At 43.0% G+C, this 27,360-nt stretch overlaps 1 protein-coding gene across 1 annotated transcript in view; it reads left to right on the top strand.

The window, feature by feature from the left end:
* LOC117510850 (rho guanine nucleotide exchange factor 28-like) overlaps window positions 1-27,360 on the top strand; it is a 153,028-nt gene that overhangs the window by 21,771 nt on the left and 103,897 nt on the right. The window contains exons 3-5 of the mRNA XM_034170739.1: window positions 51-192; window positions 6,356-6,465; window positions 7,662-7,848. Coding sequence (XP_034026630.1) covers window positions 51-192; window positions 6,356-6,465; window positions 7,662-7,848 — 439 coding nt within the window. The remainder of the gene's footprint in view (window positions 1-50; window positions 193-6,355; window positions 6,466-7,661; window positions 7,849-27,360) is intronic.

Raw genomic sequence — 27,360 nt, forward strand, 5'->3', positions numbered from 1 at the left:
CTTTCTTTCCTTATTTTCCCTTTCACCTTTCTCACCTTTGTTTATCTCAGGGCCAGGCAAAAGTATTTGCTTTGCTAGAGGATTTGGATCCAGTGCCAGAGGATGCAGAGGTCTACATTGTTCTCGAAGGATCCACACTGGTCCATATCATGCGGGCTCAGAGTGATGTGATGCTCTGCTTTATAGTTCCTGGTATGTGCATGTGTCAATTTCTCTGCACATGTCACATTGTATCAGCTTTCAAGCACAGGTTTGTATTTTTCATAGAAAAGCAGACTTGAGTAATTACTAAACTTGTGCCAATTCAACATGCAGATCCACCTTGGATCTGCTGTGGCGACCCCGAGTGAAAACAAGGGAGCAGCCAAAGGGAATATACACACACACACATAAAACTACAAACACGTACACACTAGTGCAGTTACAGATGGTGTGTTGTCTGTAGCCTTTAAATATTAAAGTCATAAGCTGGTATCAATACACATTCGTAAAATATCAACAGAGGTGTTTGGTGATGCTGATAGCTTTTTAGGAGAATGAAGTTCCAAGTCTTTAGGGTCCTGGTGCTGCCTGTCTCAATGCATGGTTGTGAGACCCGCTAGTGACCTAAGGTGGCAACTAGATGTCTTTGTTATTAGGTTTCTTCAGAGGATCCTTGGGTCCTACTAAAATGACTTTGTCAAACAAAATGCTTACTTAGGGATAGTCATATTTTGCATATTACTATTGTTGTGAGGGCACATCAGGTATAACATTTTAAAAATTCTCTGGGCATGATCCAACATGTAGATGCCTCAGTGTTGATGATCCCAGCAGCTGAAGAAGGCCAAGGGATGCCCATATTTCATTTGGCTGTGACAAATAGATGGTTACTTTTGAGACATGAGGATGGATTGGTTGCCTGCCTGTGTGGTTGCCATACAGGGCCCAAGGTGTGCTAGATGTGGCAATGCAGGGCACCATTGCAGGCCTCAAAGCTTGATCCAACCAAAACAATGTTTCAAAAGAGGTTTCAGAATGTTTGGTTAGAGTTAGTCCACCCACTCTTTCCTATCAGCCCAGCAGAGTGTAGGCCACAAAAGGTCCCATTGCTACCAGGTTTCTTAACTGTAGTTTCCTAATCTGGTCAGGTTCTAAAATTAAGGAACCCACAAACCTCTGCCTCAGTCTACCCCATGCTGGACCCTGGCCCAAAACGTGGAGAGACATCTCAGGTTCCCCCCCACAAGCTGTACATGTACTGACCAGATGAAGTCTCATTCCCGTTCTATGTCTGTTCAAGAGGTTGTGACCTGTGAGAGTCCCAACCACTGTACTTACTATACTTCTAGGCAGGCAAACTAGCTCCCTGGAAAACCTTAGGTTGAAGGACGGTATTCTGCACAGCAGTTGACACCCTACAACGGGCTCTGGACCCACAAATTTAGTTGAGCTCCCCGACTTTGCAAGCCGGTCCATTCTCTCATTGACTGGAATGCCTGCATGACCAGGTACCCACTACAACTACATCATTAATGTCTCCCAGTGTGTTAAGTGCCTGGGCACAGTCCCACACCAAAGCTGATGAATAGAGTGGCCTTTTAATGGCACTTATACACGCCTGACTATCTGAGTAAATAAAACAATTTTACCCCAATTCTGTTTGTGATATACATGGACAGGATATTGAGGTGTAGTCAGGGGGAGGAGGGTCTTCAGTTTGGTGGGCTCAGGGTCTCATCACGGCTTTTTGCAGATGATATGGTCCTGTTGGCTTCATCAGTCTGTGACCTCCAGCACTCACTTGATCGGTTCCCAGGCGAGTGTGAAGCGGCTGGGATGAGGATCAGCACCTCTCAATCTGAGGCCATGGTTCTCGGCAGGAACCCAATGGATTTCCTACTCTGGGTAGGCAATGAGGTCTTGCCCCAAGTGAAGGTGTTCAAGTACCTCGGGGTCCTGTTCATGAGTGAGAGGACAATGAAGCTTGAGATTGGGCGGAGAATCAATGCAGCAGGGACGGTATTGCATTTGCTCTATCGTACTGTTGTGACGAAAATGGAGCTGAGCTGAAAGGTGAACCTCTCGATCAACTGGTCAATCTTCGTTCCTACTCTCACCTATGATCATGAGGATAATCCATGAAGAGCTCAGAGTAGAGCCGCTGCTCCTTCGTGTTGAAAGGAGACAGCTGAGGTGGTTCTGGCATCTAGTAAGGATGTCCCGTACCAGGCACGTCCAGCTGGGAGGAGAAGAGCTATTTCTTGAAGCTGCTCTCAGAAGAAAAAACGTCCCCATGTATCCACATTACTGGATGGTTGACACAGACAGTCCTGCAGACCAGTGTAGTGTCAACAAAAACTGAATTACTTTGAAATGAAGAAGAATGAGAAACTTAAAAGATCTGCTCTGTGATGACTTAAGAATAAACAGTGTCAGTAGTGAAACATGCAAAAATAAAATGGAAAATAATTCACCCACACTCTCACTCCTTTTAGCGTCCTGTATAAATGTCCAACAACCCAGGCGCAAGTTAGTTAATTTGATTAAGACATGAAAATCCACTTACACAGATATGAAGCTTCCTTTATATCAGCAATTTACCACAGTAAATGGGCCACTACAGCTGTTCTGTTTGATTTTACTTTTGAAAATCTTTCTCCATTTTCTTGTCTGAAACCAACACAAAAAAAATTAGTGAATTGGAAGCTATGCAGTAATGTTTTAATGGAAGCTGGGTTACCAGACTCACATAGCTTAATAGTTTTTTGTTTGTCTGTTGTTAGATCATATGGAAACATAGTTTGAGGGCACGATGCTTTGTGTGTGTGTGTGTGCGCGCGCGCTTACCTGCACCTCTTATCCAGGAGAGATATTGTTGTCATATTGGACACTGTATCACATCCCCTTTTGAAAGGGGCACAAGTCTGCAAGATTATTAAATCATCAAGTTGTACACCAACATTTTACACATTAATGTCTTCTCTGAATTTGAATTTAATCTTCCAAACATATCGCATCACCAAACTGTCAAAGACCGCGTGACCCCATCAGTTCTTCCCAGGTGTCTCTTGATCTCAAAACATTAAGACCCAGAGATATGAATGTCTCATAAGTTTAGCTCAGCAAGTTGGACACTTCCATCACATACAGATACATTTATGTTAACTGAATAGATTTTGTAGTTTATTTATTTAGTTTGTTGTTGTTTGTTTGTTAATCTGAGACCCGATTTCTGCCAAACACGAGTCACTCACACCGTGGGGTCACCACCAAAAGGCTCCTTTGCAACTGTACTGTTTGCATTTACATACCTGGATAAGTACTTTAGTTCTCGCAAGTAACAAAATTGGTTCAAGCATATGTAAAGTATGTAAATTTTGTTTTGGCTGCTTGGTTTTTGCTCTGGGTCACCAGAGCAGATCCTGCATAGATCTGTGGACCTGGTTTACTAAAGTTTACTTCTGTAAAAATGTGCACAAACACTGTAAAATAAGTAAATCCCTTTGGCTGCTCCCTTGTTTTTCACTCAGGGTCGCCACACCAAGTCCAGGGTGGATCTGCATGTTGAATTGGTACGAGTTTTACACTGGATTGCCTTCATGACACAACTCCACATTACATGGAGAGATGTGGCAGAGGTGGGGTTTGAACCGGGAACCTTCTGCACTGAAACCAAATCCACTAACCACTTGGCCACCACCCTTGCCAAACACCATAGCTCCCCCCCAAAAATGTGCATGTTGATTTACTAACAGTACATACTGAGGATTGCATCTTTCCAGTGCTCAAAATAGAATTGTATTGTCCATTTAACATGTTTGTCTTCATGAATGTGCACTTTTGGGTGTGTCCACCTGAATGCATGAAATTGTAGGTGTTGAACATGCAAATAGGTGAGGTTTGGACACCCCACACAATTGATCAAGGCTAAAAGCAATGTCAAGGGTTGAGATTACATCTGCAATTTTGCAAATTTGAAACTTTGGTGCTGTTGCACGTTCGATGCAAACCCACAAACGTCTGATTCAGAGTCATTCCTCTTGAGCTGTATAGGTTTGCAAAACACCATGATTAATTGATAGTGGCCTGTTTAACAAAACATCCACTGCCTAAATAAAATTAGTGACAATCATTATATTTTTCTGTGTAATAGAAGTTTAATTAGAAAGTCCTGTCCGACGCAGCTCCCATGTCATGAACTGTCCCGGGCCTGGGTTTTCATCTTGGTTCTGTCTGTGCTCATGTCCCCTGTCGTTGATTTTCAGTTTAGGATTACTTTAGTCACTGGTTTTATTTTGCATTTTACCACTATAGTCATTGCTTGTAATTTCTGTTTGTTATGCTTTTGCCACGTTACATCTGTTTTAGTTTCAGCCCCAGCCTTTAATTCTCTTGTTGATCACTTTCAGTTCTCACCTTTGTTGTCTTGATTTTGTTTCTTTGCTCCTTCCAGGTGTTGATTTTCTTGCATTATGTTTGGGACTCACCTTCCACTTTCTTTCTGTCTGCTTAGTGTTTATTTTTCTGCACTCTCTTGCACCTGTTTGCTTAATCTTTGTCTCTTTCTTCCATGCCTTTATTTCTGTCTGCTTTGTGTTTATTTTATTGCACTCTCTTGCTCCTGCGTGTCTCAGCTTTGTCTCCTTCCTGAACTTTCTCACACACCTGTTTTCACTTTCCTTAATCACATCCTGTTATTTAAGCCTTGCATTTTTCTCTGTTCTCTGCCAGTTCATTGTGCCTTGTGCCTCTTTCTAGCTCTGTCCCGTGTGTTTTTTGCCTTGCCTTGACTGCCCCATCATGTTTTTTGACAACCTGCCTGTGTACCTGGACCACCCGTTTGCCTGATGATTGTGTTACTGTTGCTCTTATTGGACTGCCTTTCTGTGTACCGACCCTTGCATTCTTATCACGCTTTAATTCTACAGAGCTGTTTTTCTGCGTCATGCAATTGTGTCTAGCCTGTTCTGCCAGGAGAACCTGATATCCCATGCACAACAATGCCTGAGAGCCGACAGAAGTCAGCACCACAGTCTATGGGACAGCGAGCAGCTCCATGGACAATATGGATAACAGACATGGCCAGCCACCTACACATAAAACATGCACAAATGTTTCTCATTCCATATCATGCCCTCTACAATTATGTGACAATGAAGAGATTAACATTGGAGTGAAATCCACTCTGTTGTGGGAACACACATTTGGAGATTTTCAGTTTAAGGGGGAGCGGTGCTGAATGTAGACTTGTGACAAACACTCTGCACCTCCTGTGACAAACATTTTCAAGGCACATACATTTTTGACTTTGTAAATGTTCAATATATGAAGGGTTCAAATGCAAAACCAAGTATCTCCAACACCATAAATTTTTAGTTGAGGCCAACATGTACTTGGCTGTCAAGGGGAACATCAGTGTGCAAAATATGAAAGAATTTGAACAAACTGTTTTCATTTTATTGATGAAAGTCTGTGCATTTCCGAATATGGTTTCCTTTAAATTTCCATTTTCAACTGCAGTTTTCTCCATTTAAAAAAAAAAAATACTTACTGGGTTTTGCATCTGAAGTCTTCGTATGACATTTGCAGTTAAAATGTGTGTTTATGCAGCTGTACGTCAAGTTTATGCAGCCCTATGCTGAGTTTATGTGATGAAGTTTTAAAAACACAAATTTAACATGTTTAATTTTTTCGCGTAGAGCAACTCTGTGCAGGCCCGGTATGAAAGGAGCTTTATGTGAACACTGTCACAGTGCAAATATAAAACATCAGTTATTTGTAAGTTCTTTTCATTGAATATTGTTCTGGTTAAGCAGCTTCAGAAAATCTTACTGAAATTGAACACAACTGAAAACAGATTAAACCTTCAATAAAGACTTTCTTAAAAGCCAAAAAAAAAAAAAAAATGTGTGTTTGCATTATGTTGTGCATAGCTGCTGGTTAAATTTTATATTGCACTTATGGTTATTAACACACACACAAAATCCTCATTTAAATACTGCTGTCTGTGTCATGTTACTTCTCCCTGCCATGTGCAAAATTATTCTTCGTAAATCTGCAAAAGGTTCTCCAGTCCGACTTCCCAAAGTTTAGAATGCCCAATCAATTTAGCACTCGTTACGTACGATCTTACTAAATCAAGCCCTATGTGGTTATTTGAAGCCTTTATGCCAGATGCCCTCCCTGATGCACCTCCAGATGTAAATGGAAATTGGGGAACAGCAGTTTTCTAGATGAGACACAAGAGCACTATCATTGTACCACTGTGCACCCTTTTTAAACGTCTATCAGCTGAAGATGCAAAATCTGTATGTAGTAAATTGTGAATAATGCTGTGCTGTGTTTATCTTTGTCTCTGTCTGTCTCTCTGTAGGACATAACTTGGCTGAAGTGGTCTCTGTCCAGGCATACCTGTGTTCCGAAACCACATCCCTCACCTGGGTGGGTGGAGCCTCCTTGGAGTATGTCCAAGATGATGCTCAGGTATGTATGACACAAATAAATTCTGTATGCTGCTCTTATGCAGGTAGGTCCATAAGCATTTGGAGAGGGACACAATTTTTATAATTTTCCTCTGTGCATCACTGCAGTGGAGTGCAAATGATACAATCAGAATGTCCTTGTAGTGTAGACTTTCAGCTTTAATTCAAGTGGTTTAACAAAAATATTGTGTTAACCATTATGGGATACACCCACATGTATACACAGTCATTGGACATTTGACTGAGAAGTACATGCACTCCTATGTGTGGGCTGTGCCATTAATCCAGGGCAAATTCAGCAGAGGAAAATGTAAAGGTATAGTTATTGCGAAGCACATCAGCACCTGTGAATCAGGTGTTTTGCAGCAAATATACCTTCAAACATGTGGCCCCCTTGCAGCTGGTGAATGCATGGGCGGAGGGATTTATAGCTGCAGAAACAAGTCACAAGTGTGTATCAGTACATTTGAAGTTACAACATAAGTTACACCTTCTCACATTCTTTATTGCTGCAATAAGTAGACACTAGAGCAAAACTATGAGCGTCTGATTTTCTTCCTTCCTCCACTGTGATTGAGAGAATGACAGCGCTGGAAAGAGAGATATTTGTCAACTCCCTTCCCCTTCTTCAGCAGCATATTGACTCAAAGGGATTGAATCTTGTCCTTGTCCAGGGGATGAGTCTGTCTCGACCTTGGAGGATCAGTCTATTCCCCAGGACCAAAGTTGTTGTAATAATCAAGTCATCCATGAATGCTCTTACCTCTGTCATACCCCAGACTTCATTATGGGACCTCTGTATTCCACCTTTGCTGATTTAAACAATGTGTTCATGGCAAGGGAAAAAGGACAACAAAGATGTTGCAATCTGTTATGATTCCTTTTTCAAGATGATGCCAGTCCAGTGTTTCTGACCCAGAGGTGATCCTCTGTCTGAAATTATTGTAGTAATCCAGGATCAACACTTTGATTTTGCTGAGAACATAGTGTAGATGCCGTGGCAGTTCAACCACTTTGTGTGGCAAGGACCCATATGCATTTGTGTGCCCGTATAATGAGATTAATGAGATCAATGATGAAATCATCTAATCTTCATAGCATTACTCAAGATAGTGTTTTTTGAGTATGTGTGTAACTTGTGGCTACATGCACCACTTATCACAAATGGTATCTTTTCCATTATTTTTTTGTACCCAGGATCTGGCAGAGCACCTGATAAACAATGGACATTGTCTGAGCTCCAAAGATCACGAAGAACTCAGCAGCATCTTCAACCTGGGCCAGCAGAGCTCTCGTTGGGCTATGGATCACCGTGTCGCCTTGGCAATGGCGAACTTGGATTTTCCACTAAAGTGGAATGTCCTGGGTAGCCACAGTGGAGATGGTGAGAGCAATTTCACTAATTAAATGTATTTTGCATTAGTTTGTTTTGTTTTCAAAATTGTCTTGATATCCATCCATCCATTTTCTTCCGCTTTGTCTTGATATTTACATGAAAAAGAAATACTTAATGATGTATACAAAAATTAACAAACATAAAGCACCGTAGTTTAAGCTGTAGGTTAAAACACACACACAGGTGTGCAGGTGTTAAAGGAGTCATATTATGTAAAGCTCTGTTTTGTTCAAATGTGAAGCCAGTTTGAGCCAAGAAACAAGAAACATTTTGTTTTCCAGTATAGTTCCTTTTTCCATGCTCACTGTGCCGAGATCGGAAGTGAACATGACTACATGTGTGCGTCTGTTGAATTCATAAAAGCCAATTAAGCAGCGTGTAATGCGATTAATAAAGCTCCTCCATCTGGAAGTAGCTCTGGGAAGACTTCAATGAATCTGAAAATGTGTGTGTGTGTCTTGTTGTTCACTTGTTTGCAAGATGTCTGTCTGTGTTATTTGTGCTTGTTCGTGTTGGTTCACCTACATAAATAACAAATCAGATTTTGAGATAATATTGTTACAGCAGTCTGTTTCATTGCAGCATCTCCCTCTGAATGTCTGCAGTAAAGATGGGGTAATTAGATTGCTGTGCTTATGACATCTGTTGTCTTCATTTTGTGTTAGACTGGATTATTAATGTCAGAGTTTTCTGCTTAGACATTCTGCTTAATTGAACTCAAACAAAGGCAGCAGTTCTCCATTCCTCAACATCACGAGATACATTTGTCACAATGTGATTAAATCCAATGCAACACATTAGGAAACCATGTTGGGTCCTGGATGGGAACCACCCTGGCACATAACTGGTCAAATCCAAATTCTCAAAAATAACCATCTATCTGCCTCAGCCAGGTGAAACATGGGCACCCCCTTGGCTTTCTTCAGCTGTTGGGGTCCTCAACCCTCAGACACCTGCATACTGGATCATGCCCAAAGAAACGCGCCACATGGATAAAATGTTATAGCTGACATTCCCTCAAAATGCCAGTGATACGCCTCATCTGAGTCTCCCTAATACCCCTATTCCACAGAGCACCATTCTTTCCCATTTCATTCCGAATAACAAATCTGGGTGCATTTTAAAGCATCATAGGGACTTCTTTAGCCATCTTTGTCAACCTTGAACAAACTTGGTATATGCAGTACTTACGGCCATCATCAGCACCATTTTTAAAATCGGGGTGAAATTTTTGAGCTCTTCAAAAGTTTCGTCTTGATTTGCCAAATCGGCATCATTATGCAATCACTTCTGGGTGTTAGTAGTCTTAACCGTTTCAAACATGTTCAAACATCTTTAAATGAGGCAGTCCTAGTTAGTACAATCTTGTGTTTGATCATGCTCCATCAGGGTAAACATTTGAAGCAGAAGCAGTGTGTGTTGTGGTTCTGGATGAGAACGCAGCCGGGTGCAGCTTTACTTTTGTTTTTGAGTGGGTATGCGCTTTATAAGCCAGCTGGTTGCCAGGTCTGCACTTTATAAGCCAACCTGATAGGAGGCATGCTGGAGTAAGCCGTTTTATCTTGTTTTTGCACTTGTTCTGGATCATGGGGGATTGTAATAGCATGGTGTCCTGTGGAATAAGGGTGAAAGTAACCATTCATTATACATAAAGACATTCCAGTGGTAAGTAAGGATTCTCTGTAGGGAGCTTGTATCAAAGACATACAGTTGTCACCTTAGGTCACTGGTTAGCGTCCAGGTCTCCCGACCATACAGTAACATAGGAAGCATCAGGGCCCTAAAGACCCTGACCTTCATTGTCATTCAGAAGAGTTAGCGTCACCAAACATCTCTGTCCAGTGAGTCCAAAAGTCCTTGTGGACAAAAGGACACAAACACTTTGCAGTAAGTCACCTTGTAGCAAGTTGTCAGTATTTGTACATCTGAAGTCAGTGGTAATTTTTGAATCTGTAATTTGTGAAGTTGCAAAAACATCAAATTAAAAGTCCTCCAGTCATTGTTAAGGGTTGAATTATTTACTGATTTTTGCCTGGTAAAATCTTTAATTGATTTGTCATGATTTCTGTATCATGCTGTGTTATGTCAGAAAGGTTTATTTTTTTGTACCCGAAGAATTTATCAAATTCTAATTCTGTGGTTCCCAAACCAGACCCCCTCTACACCCTGGCTGCGCCTAGAAATTCTGTCCATAAAAATAATGAACAGAACCGTTGACAAAGGGCAGCCCTGGCGGAGGCCAACGTGCACTGGACACAGGTTTGACTTACTACCGGCAATGCGAACCAAGCTCCTGCTGCGGTCATACAGGGACCGGATAGCCCTTAGCAAAGGACCCCAGAGCACCCCCCACAGGGTGCCCTGAGGGACACGGTCGAACGCCTCTCTGCACCGGACCCCCTCTGCAGGTGGTGAACCCACAGGAGGGCTATACATTATAGCCCTCCTGTGTGTGTGTGTGTGTGTGTGTGTGTGTGTGTGTGTGTGTGTGTGTATGTGTATGTATGTATATATATATGTGTGTGTATATATATATATATATATATATATATATATATATATATATATATATATATATATATATATATATATATATATACTAGGTTTAAGGATATGATTCCTTCTTTATGTTCTCTAATGCCATATACCAACACAGTGCAGAGTAGCTACCTAAACTCTATAAGTGAGATAGAGTATCTCGTCAATAGTTTTACATCCTCATTGAAGACAACTTTGGATGCTGTAGCTCCTCTAAAAAAGAGAGCTTTAAATCAGAAGTGCCTGACTCCGTGGTATAACTCACAAACTCGTAGCTTAAAGCAGATAACCCGTAAGTTGGAGAGGAAATGGCATCTCACTAATTTTGAAGATCTTCACTTAGCCTGGAAAAAGAGTCTGTTGCTCTATAAAAAAGCCCTCCGTAAAGCTAGGACATCTTTCTACTCATCACTAATTGAAGAAAATAAGAACAACCCCAGGTTTCTTTTCAGCACTGTAGCCAGGCTGACAAAGAGTCAGAGCTCTATTGAGCTGAGTATTCCATTAACTTTAACTAGTAATGACTTCATGACTTTCTTTGCTAACAAAATTTTAACTATTAGAGAAAAAATTACTCATAACCATCCCAAAGACGTATCGTTATCTTTGGCTGCTTTCAGTGATGCCGGTATTTGGTTAGACTCTTTCTCTCCGATTGTTCTGTCATCCAAACTTCATCCAAACCATCAACATGTTTATTAGACCCCATTCCTACCAGGCTGCTCAAGGAAGCCCTACCATTATTTAATGCTTCGATCTTAAATATGATCAATCTATCTTTGTTAGTTGGCTAAGTACCACAGGCTTTTAAGGTGGCAGTAATTAAACCATTACTTAAAAAGCCATCACTTGACCCAGCTATCTTAGCTAATTATAGGCCAATCTCCAACCTTCCTTTTCTCTCAAAAATTCTTGAAAGGGTAGTTGTAAAACAGCTAACTGATCATCTGCAGAGGAATGGTCTATTTGAAGAGTTTCAGTCAGGTTTTAGAATTCATCATAGTACAGAAACAGCATTAGTGAAGGTTACAAATGATCTTCTTATGGCCTCGGACAGTGGACTCATCTCTGTGCTTGTTCTGTTAGACCTCAGTGCTGCTTTTGATACTGTTGACCATAAAATTTTATTACAGAGATTAGAGCATGCCATAGGTATTAAAGGCACTGCGCTGCGGTGGTTTGAATCATATTTGTCTAATAGATTACAATTTGTTCATGTAAATGGGGAATCTTCTTCACAGACTAAAGTTAATTATGGAGTTCCACAAGGTTCTGTGCTAGGACCAATTTTATTCACTTTATACATGCTTCCCTTAGGCAGTATTATTAGACGGTATTGCTTAAATTTTCATTGTTACGCAGATGATACCCAGCTTTATCTATCCATGAAGCCAGAGGACACACACCAATTAGCTAAACTGCAGGTTTGTCTTACAGACATAAAGACATGGATGACCTCTAATTTCCTGCTTTTAAACTCAGATAAAACTGAAGTTATTGTACTTGGCCCCACAAATCTTAGAAACATGGTGTCTAACCAGATCCTTACTGTGGATGGCATTACCCTGACCTCTAGTAATACTGTGAGAAATCTTGGAGTCATTTTTGATCAGGATATGTCATTCAAAGCGCATATTAAACAAATATGTAGGACTGCTTTTTTTGCATTTACGCAATATCTCTAAAATCAGAAAGGTCTTGTCTCAGAGTGATGCTGAAAAACTAATTCATGCATTTATTTCCTCTAGGCTGGACTATTGTAATTCATTATTATCAGGTTGTCCTAAAAGTTCCCTAAAAAGCCTTCAGTTAATTCAAAATGCTGCAGCTAGAGTACTGACGGGGACTAGAAGGAGAGAGCATATCTCACCCATATTGGCCTCTCTTCATTGGCTTCCTGTTAATTCTAGAATAGAATTTAAAATTCTTCTTCTTACTTATAAGGTTTTGAATAATCAGGTCCCATCTTATCTTAGGGACCTCGTAGTACCATATCACCCCAATAGAGTGCTTCGCTCTCAGACTGCAGGCTTACTTGTAGTTCCTAGGGTTTGTAAGAGTAGAATGGGAGGCAGAGCCTTCAGCTTTCAGGCTCCTCTCCTGTGGAACCAGCTCCCAATTCAGATCAGGGAGACAGACACCCTCTCTACTTTTAAGATTAGGCTTAAAACTTTCCTTTTTGCTAAAGCTTATAGTTAGGGCTGGATCAGGTGACCCTGAACCATCCCTCTTTCTCTTTTTGCTCTGTATGCACCACTCTGCATTTAATCATTAGTGATCGATCTCTGCTCCCCTCCACAGCATGTCTTTTTCCTGGTTCTCTCCCTCAGCCCCAACCAGTCCCAGCAGAAGACTGCCCCTCCCTGAGCCTGGTTCTGCTGGAGGTTTCTTCCTGTTAAAAGGGAGTTTTTCCTTCCCACTGTAGCCAAGTGCTTGCTCACAGGGGGTCGTTTTGACCGTTGGGGTTTTACATAATTATTGTATGGCCTTGCCTTACAATATAAAGCGCCTTGGGGCAACTGTTTGTTGTGATTTGGCACTATATAAAAAAATTGATTGATTGATATATAAACACGCAAACTTACGGTATTACCCGAATATGAAAGCTGCTGACAGCTTAGTCAGAGACCTGTTCGCTTCACTTCCATGAAGAACTGTCATGATTGGGTCTGTGGGGGGGTTATTGTTTATTGCTTTGGGTATGCATTTAGTTTTGCACTGGGGTTTTGGTGGCTGGATTTCTTTTGTGTTGTTTGGTGTTGGGCATTTCCCTCCTGCCTGCCCTTCCTGTGGTCACGCCACTTTCTGGATCTTTCCTCACACACCTGCGGTGCATTTACCCTGATCACATCCCCTTTATTAGTCAAACCTACTTCCTCTCTCACTTGCGAGATTGTTGTGCCTTGTGCCTCATTCGAGCGTTTGTCTTCAGAGTTTTCACAGTCCTGTTTTTGCTTTATCGTGTATCGACCTGTCTGCCTGTTTCTGGATTCTGTCTCTGCCAAATGCTTTGGTTACTGTTGATATTTTTGGACTGTCTTTTTGTGTACCGACTCACGCAAGTCCTGACATTGAACTCTGTGAAGCTGAGACCTGAATCCTGCATTTGTGTCCGATCACTTGGTGCCGGCTGGCCCGTCAGAACAATCGTGTCAACAGTGGACACAGCGGATTCAGATCCCACTTGTCTGGCGCTGCACGTACAAGCTCACCAGCTGGCACAGCATGAAGACAAATTATTCGCGCTTCATACCAGCCTCAGTGAACTATCCAAACGACAAAACCTGCTCCTCTCATCCCTCAGCACACAGGTGAGCCAGCTCCTGAGCCGTTTGGACGTGCCACACCCCCTGCCGTCCCGTACCGAAGCATCTGCTAATCCATTTCCGGGTCCAGCTCCAGAGACACCGTCACCCTATTATAACCCAGTGATGTGTAACCAGCGCTCCCCACCTGAACGATTCTCAGGGGAATCTGTTGACGTTCATCCATTCATTACATAGTGTGAACTCTATTTTGAGCTGATGTCATCTACGTTCCCGTCTGACAGGGCGAAGATAGCATACATGATATCCAATCTGACGGGGAGAGCTGCATCCTGGGCCACCGCTGAGTGGAGCCGCCGCTCCGACACCTGCCAATCACTCCAGAGATTCACTGTGGCTTTGAAGCAGGTGTTTCAGTGCACATCACCAGGTCGTGACGCTGCAAGAGCTCTCCTACACCTCCGACAGGGCAGACAGCGGGTGACGGACTACGCCATCGACTTCCGCATCCTGGCCGCTCAAAGCGAGTGGAACTCCGCCACGCTGTCAGACACTTTCGTCCAAGGACTCGCCGATGAAGTTAAGGATCGGCTGATTGCTGTTGACCTCCCGGACGATCTCGACGCATTAATTGCTCTCGCCATAACGATTGACAGACGGCTGATTGACCGGCGCCGCGATCGGGCTCGTCCTCACGAACCGCGCACACAACTCCCCAACCGAAGATCGGAATCTTCGCTCACCGCACGACCAAGTGATGCGGCTTCTCCTGGATCAAGAAAGAAGCAAGAGGATTCTATGCAGGTGGGACGCGCCCATCTGTCAGCAGAAGAGCGCTGCCGACGTCAGCTTGAGAGACACTGTTTCTACTGCGGTCAGCACGGACATCTGATCGCATGTTGCCAGGTCAGGTGTGCTCCACAAAATAAGCCAGCAGTCCGGGTGAGTCAAAACCACATTTTTTTCTCCTTCAAAAACTCTGTTCAAGCCACGCTTTCTGGTAATGGTTATTCAGTTGTGTTGCCAGTTTTTGTGGATTCAGGTTCGGATGCCAATTTACTCCACACCTCTTTCGGCAGAGAGCTGAACCTGAGAACACACAGTCTCTGGTGCCCTCTAGAGGTCAAAGCGGTGGATGGCAGTATTTTGGGAAAAATCACTCACAGAACTCAGTCGGTACAATTTACTTTTTCTGATGACCATACTGAGACCATCAGTTTTCATGTTTTCAATAACATGACTCACCAGGCTATATTGGGGCACCCCTGGCTTATACAACACAGTCCCACATTTGACTGGGCCAATGGCCATATTGTTTCTTGGGGTCCACATTGTAGCAAGACATGTTTATTAAACCACGAAGACCTGCCTGCCACTTCAGATCCTGATCCGACTGCAGTCCCACAGTACTACCATGATTTGGCTAAGGTGTTTAGCAAAGCTAAGGCTAAGTCTCTTCCGCCACATCACAGTAATGACTGTCCCATTGATTTATTACCTGGTTCAAATCCCCCGCGGGGAAAATTGTTTTCCTTGTCAGGTCCTGAATGTAAAGCTATGGAAGAATATATCCAGGAATCCCTCACGGCGGGTCTGATCCGTCCTTCATCTTCACCTGCGGATGCAGGGTTTTCTTTGTTGGAAAAAAGGATAAATCCCTTTGTCCGTGTATTGATTACCGGGGTCTTAATGAGGTCACAGTTAAGAACAAATATCCCCTTCCATTATTGTCCTCAGCTTTTGAACTGTTAGAAGGGTCCAAGATATTTACCAAACTAGACCTTCGCAATGCCTATCATTTGGTTCAGGTCCGAGAAGGCGACGAATGGAAAACTGCCTTCAACACCCCGACCGGCCATTATGAATACTTGGTTATGCCCTTTGGGCTTACTAATGCACCTGCTGTGTTTCAAGGGTTGGTACCCTTAACAAAAAATACTGATAAGTACTGATAAGTATATAAAAAGTAAACTGGAAGTATACTTGAAACATACTTGCATGTACTACTTTTTGGTAAGGGTAATGATGTACTGAGGGACTTCCTAGATAAATTTGTTTTTGTTTATTTGGATGACATTCTGATCTTCTCCCCCGACGAAGACACACATAAGCGACATGTCCGGACAGTTTTGCAACGTCTGTTAGAGAACCAGCTATACGTTAAGGTGGAAAAATGTGAGGTCCACAAACCTACTGTGTCTTTCCTGGGGTTTGTGATATCTGAGGGGGAGATTTGGATGGATCCAACCAAAACGGCAGCTGTAGCGGAATGGGAAACTCCTCGCAATCGCAAGGAGGTCCAACGGTTTCTAGGCTTTGCCAACTTTTATCGAAAGTTCATACGAAATTTTAGTACCGTGGCGGCTCCCTTACACAATCTTACCTCCATTCACCAGGCGTTTGTCTGGTCTCGTGAGTGTAAAGAAGCTTTCCGGGAGCTAAAGAAAAGGTTTACGTCTGCCCCTGTTCTGCTCCTCCCTGACCCCGGTTGGCAGTTTGTGGTCGAAGTAGATGCCTCGGACGTTGGGGTGGGGGCGGTACTTTCACAAGTTAGTTTCTCTGATAATAAAATGCATCCTTGTGCATTCTTATCCAAAAAGCTATCTCCCGCCGAGCGCAACTACGACATAGGTGACCGTGAGCTGTTGGCCGTTAAGGTGGCCTTGGAGGAGTGGCGTCACTGGCTAGAAGGGGCCCAGTTACCATTTCTCATTCTAACTGACCACAAGAACCTGGAATACTTACGCACGGCCAAAAGACCTAATGCCAGGCAAGCTCGATGGTCACTGTTCTTCAGCCATTTCAACTTCACACTCTTCTACCGACCAGGCTCTGAGAATCGCAAGCCGGACTCTCTGTCACGCTGGTTCGAGTCCGGGGACCACACCTCTGAACCACAAACTGTACTTCCCTTAGCGTGCTTTGTTTCTGCCCTCACATTGGGGAATAGAGGATAAGGTCAAGGCAGTTTCGGAAGAAGAGCCTGTGCCTCAAGGGTGCCCGGAGGGGTTACTGTTTGTGCCACAGACAATCCGTGGTGAGGTCATTCGCTGGGCTCATGATAGTCAGTTTACGTGCCACCCAGGCATTAGAAAGACTAAGTGGGTGATACTTCAACGTTTTTGGTGGCCCAATATGAGCAGAGATGTGGCTACTATGTTAACACCTGCCATATTTACGCTGCCCAAAACTCTTCCAATCAGAGACCATCCGGCGAATTACTTCCTCTCTCAGTCCCCAAACGTCCGTGGTCACATATAGCCATAGACTTTGTCACCGGCCTTCCGGTTTTGCAAGGTCACACCGTGATTCTTAGTTATTGACCGGTTTTCCAAGATGTGTCATTTTTTGCCTCTCCCTAAACTCCCCACAGCCAAGAGGACTGCTGAGGTTCTGCTTCAGAACGTGTTTAAGCTGCATGGATTTCTGCAGGATATAGTGTCCGACCGGGGCCCTCAGTTTGTGTCCCATTTCTGGGCTGAGTTTTGCAAATTGATCGGTGCAACAGCTAGACTTACATCCGGGTATCATCCACAGGCCAATGGCCAGGTCAAACGTGCTAATCAAGAACTGGAGAAAGGACTTCACATTCTAGCATGCCACAGTCCATCAAACTGGGCTGCACAACTTCATTGGGTGGAATTGGCCCATAACCAACTTCCGACCTCAGCCACCGGTTATTCCCTGTTCCATGTAGTACACGGTTATCAGCCAGCTCTGTTGTTTTCCACGGACTTATCTTCTTCTGTCCCCTCTGCACTAGTTCTCATCCAGCTCTGCAGGAGGAGCTGGGTCCGGGCTCGGCGAACCTTGCTCAAGACCTCCTCCTCATACAAGACAGCAGCGGACCGCCATCGTTCTCCCGCGCCTCCCTATGTGCCTGGCCAGCGGGTTTGGTTGTCGACTCGGGATCTACCGCTTCGGGGGACAGTTCGCAAGCTCGCACCCAGGTTTGTGGGTCCCTTTCCCATCACCAAGGTGATCAACCCTGTGTCGGTTCGTCTGCATCTCCCTGGGGCATTGTGGGTCCATCCTACATTCCACGTGAGTCGGATCAAACCTCTGAGGACTAGCCCTTTGTGCTCTCCGGCCAGTCCCCCGCCGCCCTCCCGGTTCGTGGGTGGCAGTCCTGCCTTCTCTGTCCGCCATCTCCTGGCTGCTCGTCGTCGGGGCCGGGGCATGCAGTACTTGGTGGACTGGGAAAGCTATGGTCCTGAGGAGCGTTCCTGGGTGCCGTCCCGCTTCATCCTGGATCCGGCTCTCATCCGTGACTTTCATACCTCGCTTTCGGGGTTCCTGGGCCGTCTGGTGCCGGCCGTGGGGCGGGGGTGATGTCATGATTGGGTCTGTGGGGGGGTTATTGTTTATTGCTTTGGGTATGCATTTAGTTTTGCACTGGGGTTTTGGTGGCTGGATTTCTTTTGTGTTGTTTGGTGTTGAGCGTTTCCCTCCTGTCTGCCCTTCCTGTGGCCACGCCCCTTTCTGGATCTTTCCTCACACACCTGCGGTGCATTTACCCTGGTCACATCCCCTTTATTAGTCAAACCTGCTTCCTCTCTCACTTGCGAGATTGTTGTGCCTTGTGCCTCATTCGAGCGTTTGTCTTCAGTTTTCACAGTCCTGTTTTTGCTTTATCGTATATCGGCCTGTCTGCCTGTTTCTGGATTCTGTCTCTGCCAAATGCTTCGGTTACTGTTGATATTTTTGGACTGTCTTTTTGTGTACCGACTCACGCAAGTCCTGACATTAAACTCTGTGAAGCTGAGACCTGAATCCTGCATTTGTGTCCGATCACTTGGTGCCATCTGGCCCGTCAAGAACATGCTAACAGATGGTCCAGTCATTAGCTGGTAATCTGTGTGTTTTTCTGATGCTGTTTTTAGATCTTTATGGAGTATGTTCATGTCCGACTTGGTTTACGAATTTGATACGTGTTTCGGACCAATTGTCATGGTAACCGGTCAGATATGGGAAAATATCCGGCCGGAAATCAGCCAACCAAAGAGTCGCAGTCATATAATAAAATGCCATATTTTTCATATCCAAGTTTTTTCAGAATATAAATTGCAGGACCTAATCTAATTATTGATCATCGCTTAGATATGATTGGGTTATGTAAAACCTGGCTTAAATCTACAGCTTTCCTCCCCTTAAATGAGGGCTGCCCACCAGCATATACATTTAGTCACGTCCCTCGTGATGCGAAGCAAGGCAGGGGTGTTGCTCTTATTTATAAATCCAGGTTTAGCTTATTAGCTGTTGGGGGTTACAAATATCACTCATTTGAGCATCTGATTCTCCACTCTGCTCAGGATATTACGCATTGCCAAGGTCAGAAGAATAAAAATCAGCCGTATTACTTTGTCACTGTATATAGGCCTCCTGGCCCATATTCTAAATTCTTAGATGAATTTGGTGCGTTCATCTCTAACTTGTCAACTAGTGCAAATAACATTCTGATCATTGATGACTTTAGCATTCATATAAATAAGCCTTCTGATCCCCTCTGCAAATCATTTATGGAAATTGTGGATGCATTAGGATTTCAGCAATGCATTCAGGACTCGACGCACATTAGTAGAAATACCCTGGATTCGGTTCTCGCACGTGGTATTGCTGTCACGAATATTGACATCATGCCTCTTACATCAGTGGTCTCTGATCACTCACTTATTAAGTTTACAGTTTCGCTGCCTGTTAAATGGAACACCACCTTATATATCACTACGGCGATGCATCAACTCCTCAACTAAGACTGAACTGGAAGTTAGGCTGCCTGATGTCTTAGCTTTATTTCTTTATTTAAGGATCCCCATTAGTCTTTACCAAAGTAGAGACTATTCTTCCTGGGGTCCATTCTCAGATAAAAGTATTACAATTACATCAAAGTATTACAATTTATATAACTCATATGCACCAACTGTACAGTTCACAGAACATACACAAGTAACAGTTATTTCTTCACAAAACACAAACACTACATTCACTACATTAGGAAAACTATCTTATTGAGTATACATTTCTTAAGATTTGCTTTAAAAACTACGTGGTCTGTTAGAAAACTATCCGACCTTTTTTATTTTTTGCAAAAACCATATGGATTTAAATCACGTGTGATTGCATCAGCCAAGCTTGAACCTTCGTGCGCATGCGTGAGTTTTTTCACGCCTGTCGGTTGCGTCATTCGCCTGTGAGCAGGCTTTGTGTGAGCAGTGGTCCACCCCTCTCGTTGGATTTTTATTGCGAGTAAAATGTCTGAACGATTTGGAGCTTTGCTGCATCAAATTTTTACAGAAACTGTGAGAGACCTCCAGGTGGACATCATTCGGAAAATTCAGATGGCTTTCAGGGACAATTTGTGGGGATTACACAGATTAAGGAGTGCTCCAGCCAGTTTAAAGACTGCCCACAGCGTCTGAGAGTGCGGCACACTCTGAGCGCCGATCGACAGGCTGACACCCCACTGAAACAACCAGATCATTTCCAATGTGAAGGCTTTGTTGATCCGGGACGTTGTCTGATTTCCACAAAAATGGCAGAAGACGTGGACATCAAGACTTTTTTGGCACATTCCACTGTTACAGGAGTTTTTTTTCATGGAAAGAGAAGCGGAGAGATGCGCCACCGTGCCGCTCATGGTGCGGGACAAAAGCACCTCCGTGTTGGTCTCGCAGGATGGATTTCAGACGGCTTTCGGTGGCTTTTCAGTCGTGTGATTATCCGAGAAATTGTGCATGAGCTGGACATGCCAGAACATGTCCTGTGAGGCTTCATCACGGCGTGGCTTTGTGCCATGCAGCTCCACCACGACGCGCAGAATTCCTCCGCACATCTGTCTCAATGTGCCGAAAAAGTGCAGATGTCCACGTCTTCCGCAATTCCTGTGGAAGTCAGACGACGTCCCGGATTAACACAGCGTCCAGTGTGGAAATGATTGGCACATTTCACTGTTACAGGAGTTTTTGTCATGGAAAGAGGAGCGGAGGAATTCCGCGCGTCGCGGTGGAGCCGCATGGTGCAAAGCAACGCCGTGATGAAGCCTCACAGGACATGTTCTGTCATGTCCAGCTCATGCACAATTTCTCGGGTAGTTACACGACTGAAAAGCCACTGAAAGCCACCTGAAAGCCGTCCTGTGAGACCAACACGGAGGTGGTTTTGTCCCGCACCATGAGCGGCTCCGTGGCGCATCCCTCCGCTTCTCTTTCCATGACAAAAACTCCTGTAACAGTGGAATGTGCCAAAAAAGTCTTGATGTCCACGTCTTGCCATTTTTGTGGAAGTCAAACGATGTCCCAGATCAACAAAGCCTTCACGTTGGAAATGATCTGGTTGTTTCAGCGGGGTTTCAGCCTGTTGATCGGCGCTCAGAGTGCGCCGCGCTCTCAGACGCTGTGGACGGTCTTTAAACCGGCTGGAGCACTCCTTAATCTGTGTAATCCCCATAAAATTGTCCCTGAAAGCCATCTGAATTTTCCGAATGGTGTCCACCTGGAGGTCTCACAGTTTCTGGAAAAATTTGATGCAGCAAAGCTCCAAATCGTTCAGACATTTATTCGCAATAAAAATCCGACGAGAGGGGTGGACCACTGCTCACACAAAGCGTGCTCACAGGCGAATGACGCAACCGACAGGCGTGAAAAAAACGCATGCGCACGAAGGTTCAAGCTTGGCTGACGCAATCACACGTGATTCAAATCCATATGGTTTTTGCAAAAAATAAAAAGGTCGGATACTTTTCTAACAAACCTCGTATATGATTTTGTATTAACCTTACTTCCGGAGGCAACTGATTCCAGTATACGATGGATCAATATATAAATGTATTTTTTAGAGCATTAGTTTTTGGCAGAGGCAAAACAAAAATAGAACGAGAAGCTTGTCTTGTGTTAAACTCATGCCTATTACAGGTGAGTTGAAGTTTGGAAAAGAGGCTAAAGGGTTTGTGTGTGTTCCAAATTTTATGCAAAGAAACCACAGAAGAACAGGCCAATCTCTCCCTCACTCTCATCCATGACTGTGTGTCTGTGATGTAGGACATTAACATTGATTCGAAGAGGACAGCCCAGAGCGAGTCTTGCTGCTCGATTCTGTGCTATCTGGAGTTTGTTCAGGCCTTTGAGAGCAGACTTTGACCACACAACAGAACAATGGTCTAAGTGACACAACACTAAAGACTGTAAAACTAATTTCCTTGTTGCTGTTGACATAAATTCACATTTGGCAAATGCCCAATCAGTAGACAGTCTTGTGGATAGTTTAAACTCTGTGCTCAAAACTACAATCAACATGATTGCGCCACCTTTGTTAAAACCGCTCCCCCCCAAAACACAGTCACCTTGGTTCAGTGATTACCTGCGTGACCTCAAGCATAAGGCTAGAGGTCTAGAACGGAAATGGTGTAGTTCAAAATTAGAAGTATTCCACCTTGCATGGCGTGATGCTATCTTAGACTATAAGCATGCACTACTGGCTACAAAGTGGACCTGTTACTCTGATTTGATCAACAAAAACAAGCATAACTCAAAGTTCTTCTTTAACACGGTGGCCACACTTATTCATGGACAACCACCTGTAGTTCGCTCTCCTCTTACAGCACAAGATTTCTTGGATTACTTTGAGAAGAAAATAGAAGACATTAGGTTAAACATATTCCAGCATGCCTTAACCCAGCCACTACACCCTACTATTGAGGTGGGCGTCATTACTGAGGTATTACCTAGATTTACAGAATTTGAGAGTATCTCTCTAGGCATGCTGATGAAACTCGTAACATCAACAAAAAGCACAACCTGTTTATTTGATTTTATACCAACAAAACTGTTTAAGGACCTGTGGCCCACTCTTGGGCCGACTGTGCTGGAAATTATTAATCTTTCTTTAACTTCTGGATCTGTTCCTAAATGTTTCACGTCTGCAGTGATTAAACCATTACTTAAGAAACCTAATCTTGACCCTAGTGTATTGAAAAACTATCGGTCGATATCAAATCTATCATTTTGCTCTAAAATTCTGGAAAAAGTGGTTTCACAGCAGCTCGTGGACTATCTTACTGAGAATAATCTCTTTGAGCCACTGCAGTCTGCTTTTAGAAAATATCACTCCACAGAGATGGCTCTCACTAAAGTAGTGAATGATCTTCTGCTTACAATGGATTTGGACACCACTGTGGTTCTTGTGCTGTTAGATCTCAGTGCTGCATTTGATACCATGGATATGATATTCTACTTGATAGGCTGGAAAATCATTTTGGGATTACTGGGAGTACCCTTGCATGGTTGACGTCATATTTGACCAGTCATTCTTACTGTGTTTTGTACAGTAACACTACCTCTGACCTTAGTGACATGAAATTTGGCGTTCCACGGGGGCCCGTCTTAAGCCCCCTTTTCTTTTCTCCCTTAATATAGCACCCCTTGGGCACATATTGCAGCGCTTTGGGATTATCTTTCACTGCTATGCTGATGATACTCAGTTATACATGCCGATAACCGCTGGTAATCTCATCCACATAAAATCCTTAGAAGATCGCCTTGCATCAGTGAGAAGCTGGATGTCTAGAAACTTCCTACTTTTAAACTGATAAGACTGAAATGATGGTTCTTGGTCCAGTGAGACATCGGCATCAATTTGACAAGTTAACGCATAGCTTAGGCTTGTGTGTCATACATCACACTGACAGTTCCTGAAGTGAGGAACCTTGGGGTAATTTTTGATCCTACATTGTCCTTTGATCTCCACATTAGAAATATTACGAGGACTGCTTTCTTCCACCTGCGAAATATAGCAATGATTCGTCCCATCCTGTCTATGGCTGATGCTGAGACCCTGATCCATGCGTTTATCTCTTCTAGATTGAACTACTGCAATGTTTTGTTTTCTGGTTTACCACAGTCCAGCATTAGAGGTCTCCAATTGGTTCAAAATGCAGCACCCTAACTTTTGACACGAAGCAGAAAGTTTGACCACATTACACCCAGTTTGGCATCCCTTCACTGGCTTCCTGTCCCAGTGAGATCAGATTTTAAGGTTCTGCTACTAGTTTATAAAATTGTTCATGGACTGGCACCTCCCTACCTAGCTGACCTAATTAAACCTTACGTACCAGTCCGGGTTTTACGTTCTCAGGGTACAGGACTACTTTGTGTCCCTAGGGTGAATAAAAAGTCTGCGGGTCATAGAGCTTTTTCTTATCGTGCCCCTGTTCTGAATGATCTCCCTGCGTTAATAAAACAGTCAGATTCTGTGGAGACTTTCAAGTCCAGACTTAAGACGCACTTATTTTCCCTTTCGTATGGAAAGCATACTGGCATAGTATATTTCTATGCTTTTTACTCTTTTAATTCATTTTAAATCAAATCAAAATCAAATCAATTTTATTTATATAGCGCCAAATTACAACAAACAGTTGCCCCAAGGCGCTTTATATTGTAAGGCAAAAGCCATACAATAATTACAGAAAAACCCCAGTGGTCAAAACGACCTCCTGTGAGCAAGCACTTGGCGACAGTGGGAAGGAAAAACTCCCTTTTAACAGGAAGAAACCTCCAGCAGAACCAGGCTCATGAAGGGGCAGTCTTCTGCTGGGACTGGTTGGGGCTGAGGGGAGAGAATCAAGAAAAAGACATGCTGTGGAAGAGAGCAGAGATCAATCACTAATGATTAAATGCAGAGTGGTGCATACAGAGCAAAAAGAGAAAGAAACACTCAGTGCATCATGGGAACCCCCCAGCAGTCTAAGTCTATAGCAGCATAACTACGGGATGGTTCAGGGTCACCTGATCCAGCCCTAACTATAAGCTTTAGCAAAAAGGAAGGTTTTAAGCCTAATCTTAAAAGTAGAGAGGGTGTCTGTCTCCCTGATCTGAATTGGGAGCTGGTTCCACAGGAGAGGAGCCTGAAAGCTGAAGGCTCTGCCTCCCATTCTACTCTTAAAAACCCTAGGAACTACAAATAAGCCTGCAGTCTGAGAGCGAAGCGCTCTATTGGGGTGATATGGTACTATGAGGTCCCTAAGATAAGATGGGACCTGATTATTCAAAACCTTAGAAGTAAGAAGAACTTTTAGGACAACCTGATAATAATGAATTACAATAGAATTACAATAAATGCATGAATTACTTTTTCAGCATCACTCTGAGACAAGACCTTTCTAATTTTAGAGATATTGCGCAAATGCAAAAAAGCAGTCCTACATATTTGCTTAATGTGCGCATTGAAGGACATATCCTGATCAAAAATGACTCCAAGATTTCTCACAGTATTACTAGAGGTCAGGGTAATGCCATCCAGAGTAAGGATCTGGTTAGACACCATGTTTCTAAGATTTGTGGGGCCAAGTACAATAACTTCAGTTTTATCTGAATTTAAAAGCAGGAAATTAGAGGTCATCCATGTCTTTATGTCTGTAAGACATTCCTGCAGTTTAACTAATTGGTGTGTGTCCTCTGGCTTCATGGATAGACAAAGCTGGGTATCATCTGCGTAACAATGAAAATTTAAGCAATGCTGTCTAATAATACTGCCTAAGGGAAGCATGTATAAAGTGAACAAAATTGGTCCTAGCACAGAACCTTGTGGAACTCCATAATTAACCTTAGTCTGTGAAGAAGACTCGCCATTTACATGAACAAATTGTAATCTATTAGATAAATATGATTCAGACCACCACAGCGTAGTGCCTTTAATACCTATGGCATGCTCTAATCTCTGTAATAAAATTTTATGGTCAACAGTATCAAAAGCAGCACTGAGGTCTAACAGAACAAGCACAGAGATGAGTCCACTGTCTGAGGCCATAAGAAGATCATTTGTAATCTTCACTAATGCTGTTTCTGTACTATGATGAATTCTAAAACCTGACTGAAACTCTTCAAATAGACCATTCCTCTGCAGAAGATCAGTTAGCTGTTTTACAACTACCCTTTCAAGAATTTTTGAGAGAAAAGGAAGGTTGGAGATTGGCCTATAATTAGCTAAGATAGCTGGGTCAAGTGATGGCTTTTTATGTAATGGTTTAATTACTGCCACCTTAAAAGCCTGTGGTACATAGCCAACTAATAAAGATAGATTGATCATATTTAAGATCAAAGCATTAATTAATGGTAGGGCTTCCTTGAGCAGCCTGGTAGGAATGGGGTCTAATAGACATGTTGATGGTTTTGAGGAAGTAACTAATGAAAATAACTCAGACAGAACAATCGGAGAGAAAGAGTCTAACCAAATACCAGCATTACTGAAAGCAGCCAAAGATAACGATATGTCTTTGGGATGGTTATGAGTAATTTTTTCTCTAATAGTTAAAATTTTATTAGCAAAGAAAGTCATGAAGTCATTACTAGTTAAAGTTAAAGGAATACTCGGCTCAATAGAGCTCTGACTCTTTGTCAGCCTGGCTACAGTGCTGAAAAGAAACCTGGGGTTGTTCTTATTTTCTTCAATTAGTGATGAGTAGTAAGATGTCCTAGCTTTATGGAGGGCTTTTTTTATAGAGCATCAGACTCTTTTTCCAGGCTAAGTGAAGATCTTCTAAATTAGTGAGACGCCATTTCCTCTCCAACTTACGGGTTATCTGCTTTAAGCATTTGTGAGTTATTTATGAGTTATACCACTGAGTCAGGCACTTCTGATTTAAGGCTCTCTTTTTCAGAGGAGCTACAGCATCCAAAGTTGTGCTCAATGAGGATGTAAAACTATTGACAAGATAATCTATCTCACTCACAGAGTTTAGGTAGCTACTCTACACTGTGTTGCTATATGGCATTGGAGAACATAAAGAAGGAATCATATCCTTAATCCTAGTTACAGCGCTTTCCGAAAGACTTCTACTGTAATGAAACTTATTCCCCACTGCTGGGTAGTCCATTAAAGTAAATGTTATTAAGAAATGATCAGACAGAAGGGGGTTTACAGGGAATACTGTTAAGTCTTCAATTTCCATACCATAAGTCAGAACAAGATCTAAAGTATGGTTAAAGTGGTGGGTGGACTCATTTACATTTTGAGCGAAGCCATTTGAGTCTAATAATAGATTAAATGCAGTGTTGAGGCTGTCATTCTCAGCATCTATGTGGATGTTAAAATCGCCCACTATAATTATCTTATCTGAGCTAAGCACTAAGTCAGACAAAAGGTCTGAAAATTCACAGAGAAACTCACAGTAACGACCAGGTGGACGATAGATAACAACAAATAAAACTGGTTTTTGGGACTTCCAATTTGGATGGACAAGGCTAAGAGTCAAGCTTTCAAATGAATTAAAGCTCTGTCTGGGTTTTTGATTAATTAATAAGCTGGAGTGGAAGATTTGTGCTAATCCTCCCCCTCGGCCCGTGCTACGAGCATTCTGACAGTTAGTGTGACTCGGGGGTGTTGACTCATTTAAACTAACATATTCATCCTGCTGTAACCAGGTTTCTGTAAGGCAGAATAAATCAATATGTTGATCAATTATTATATCATTTACTAACAGGGACTTAGAAGAGAGAGACCTAATGTTTAATAAACCACATTTAACTGTTTTAGTCTGTGGTGCAGTTGAAGGTGCTATATTATTTTTTCTTTTTGAATTTTTATGCTTAAATAGATTTTTACTGGTTGTTGTGGTCTGGGAGCAGGCACCATCTCTATGGGGATGAGGTATTGGGGGGATGGCAGGGGGAGAGAAGCTGCAGAGAGGTGTGTAAGACTACAACTC

Source organism: Thalassophryne amazonica, chromosome 5 (genome assembly GCF_902500255.1).
Source record: "Thalassophryne amazonica chromosome 5, fThaAma1.1, whole genome shotgun sequence".
Taxonomy (NCBI): domain Eukaryota; kingdom Metazoa; phylum Chordata; class Actinopteri; order Batrachoidiformes; family Batrachoididae; genus Thalassophryne; species Thalassophryne amazonica.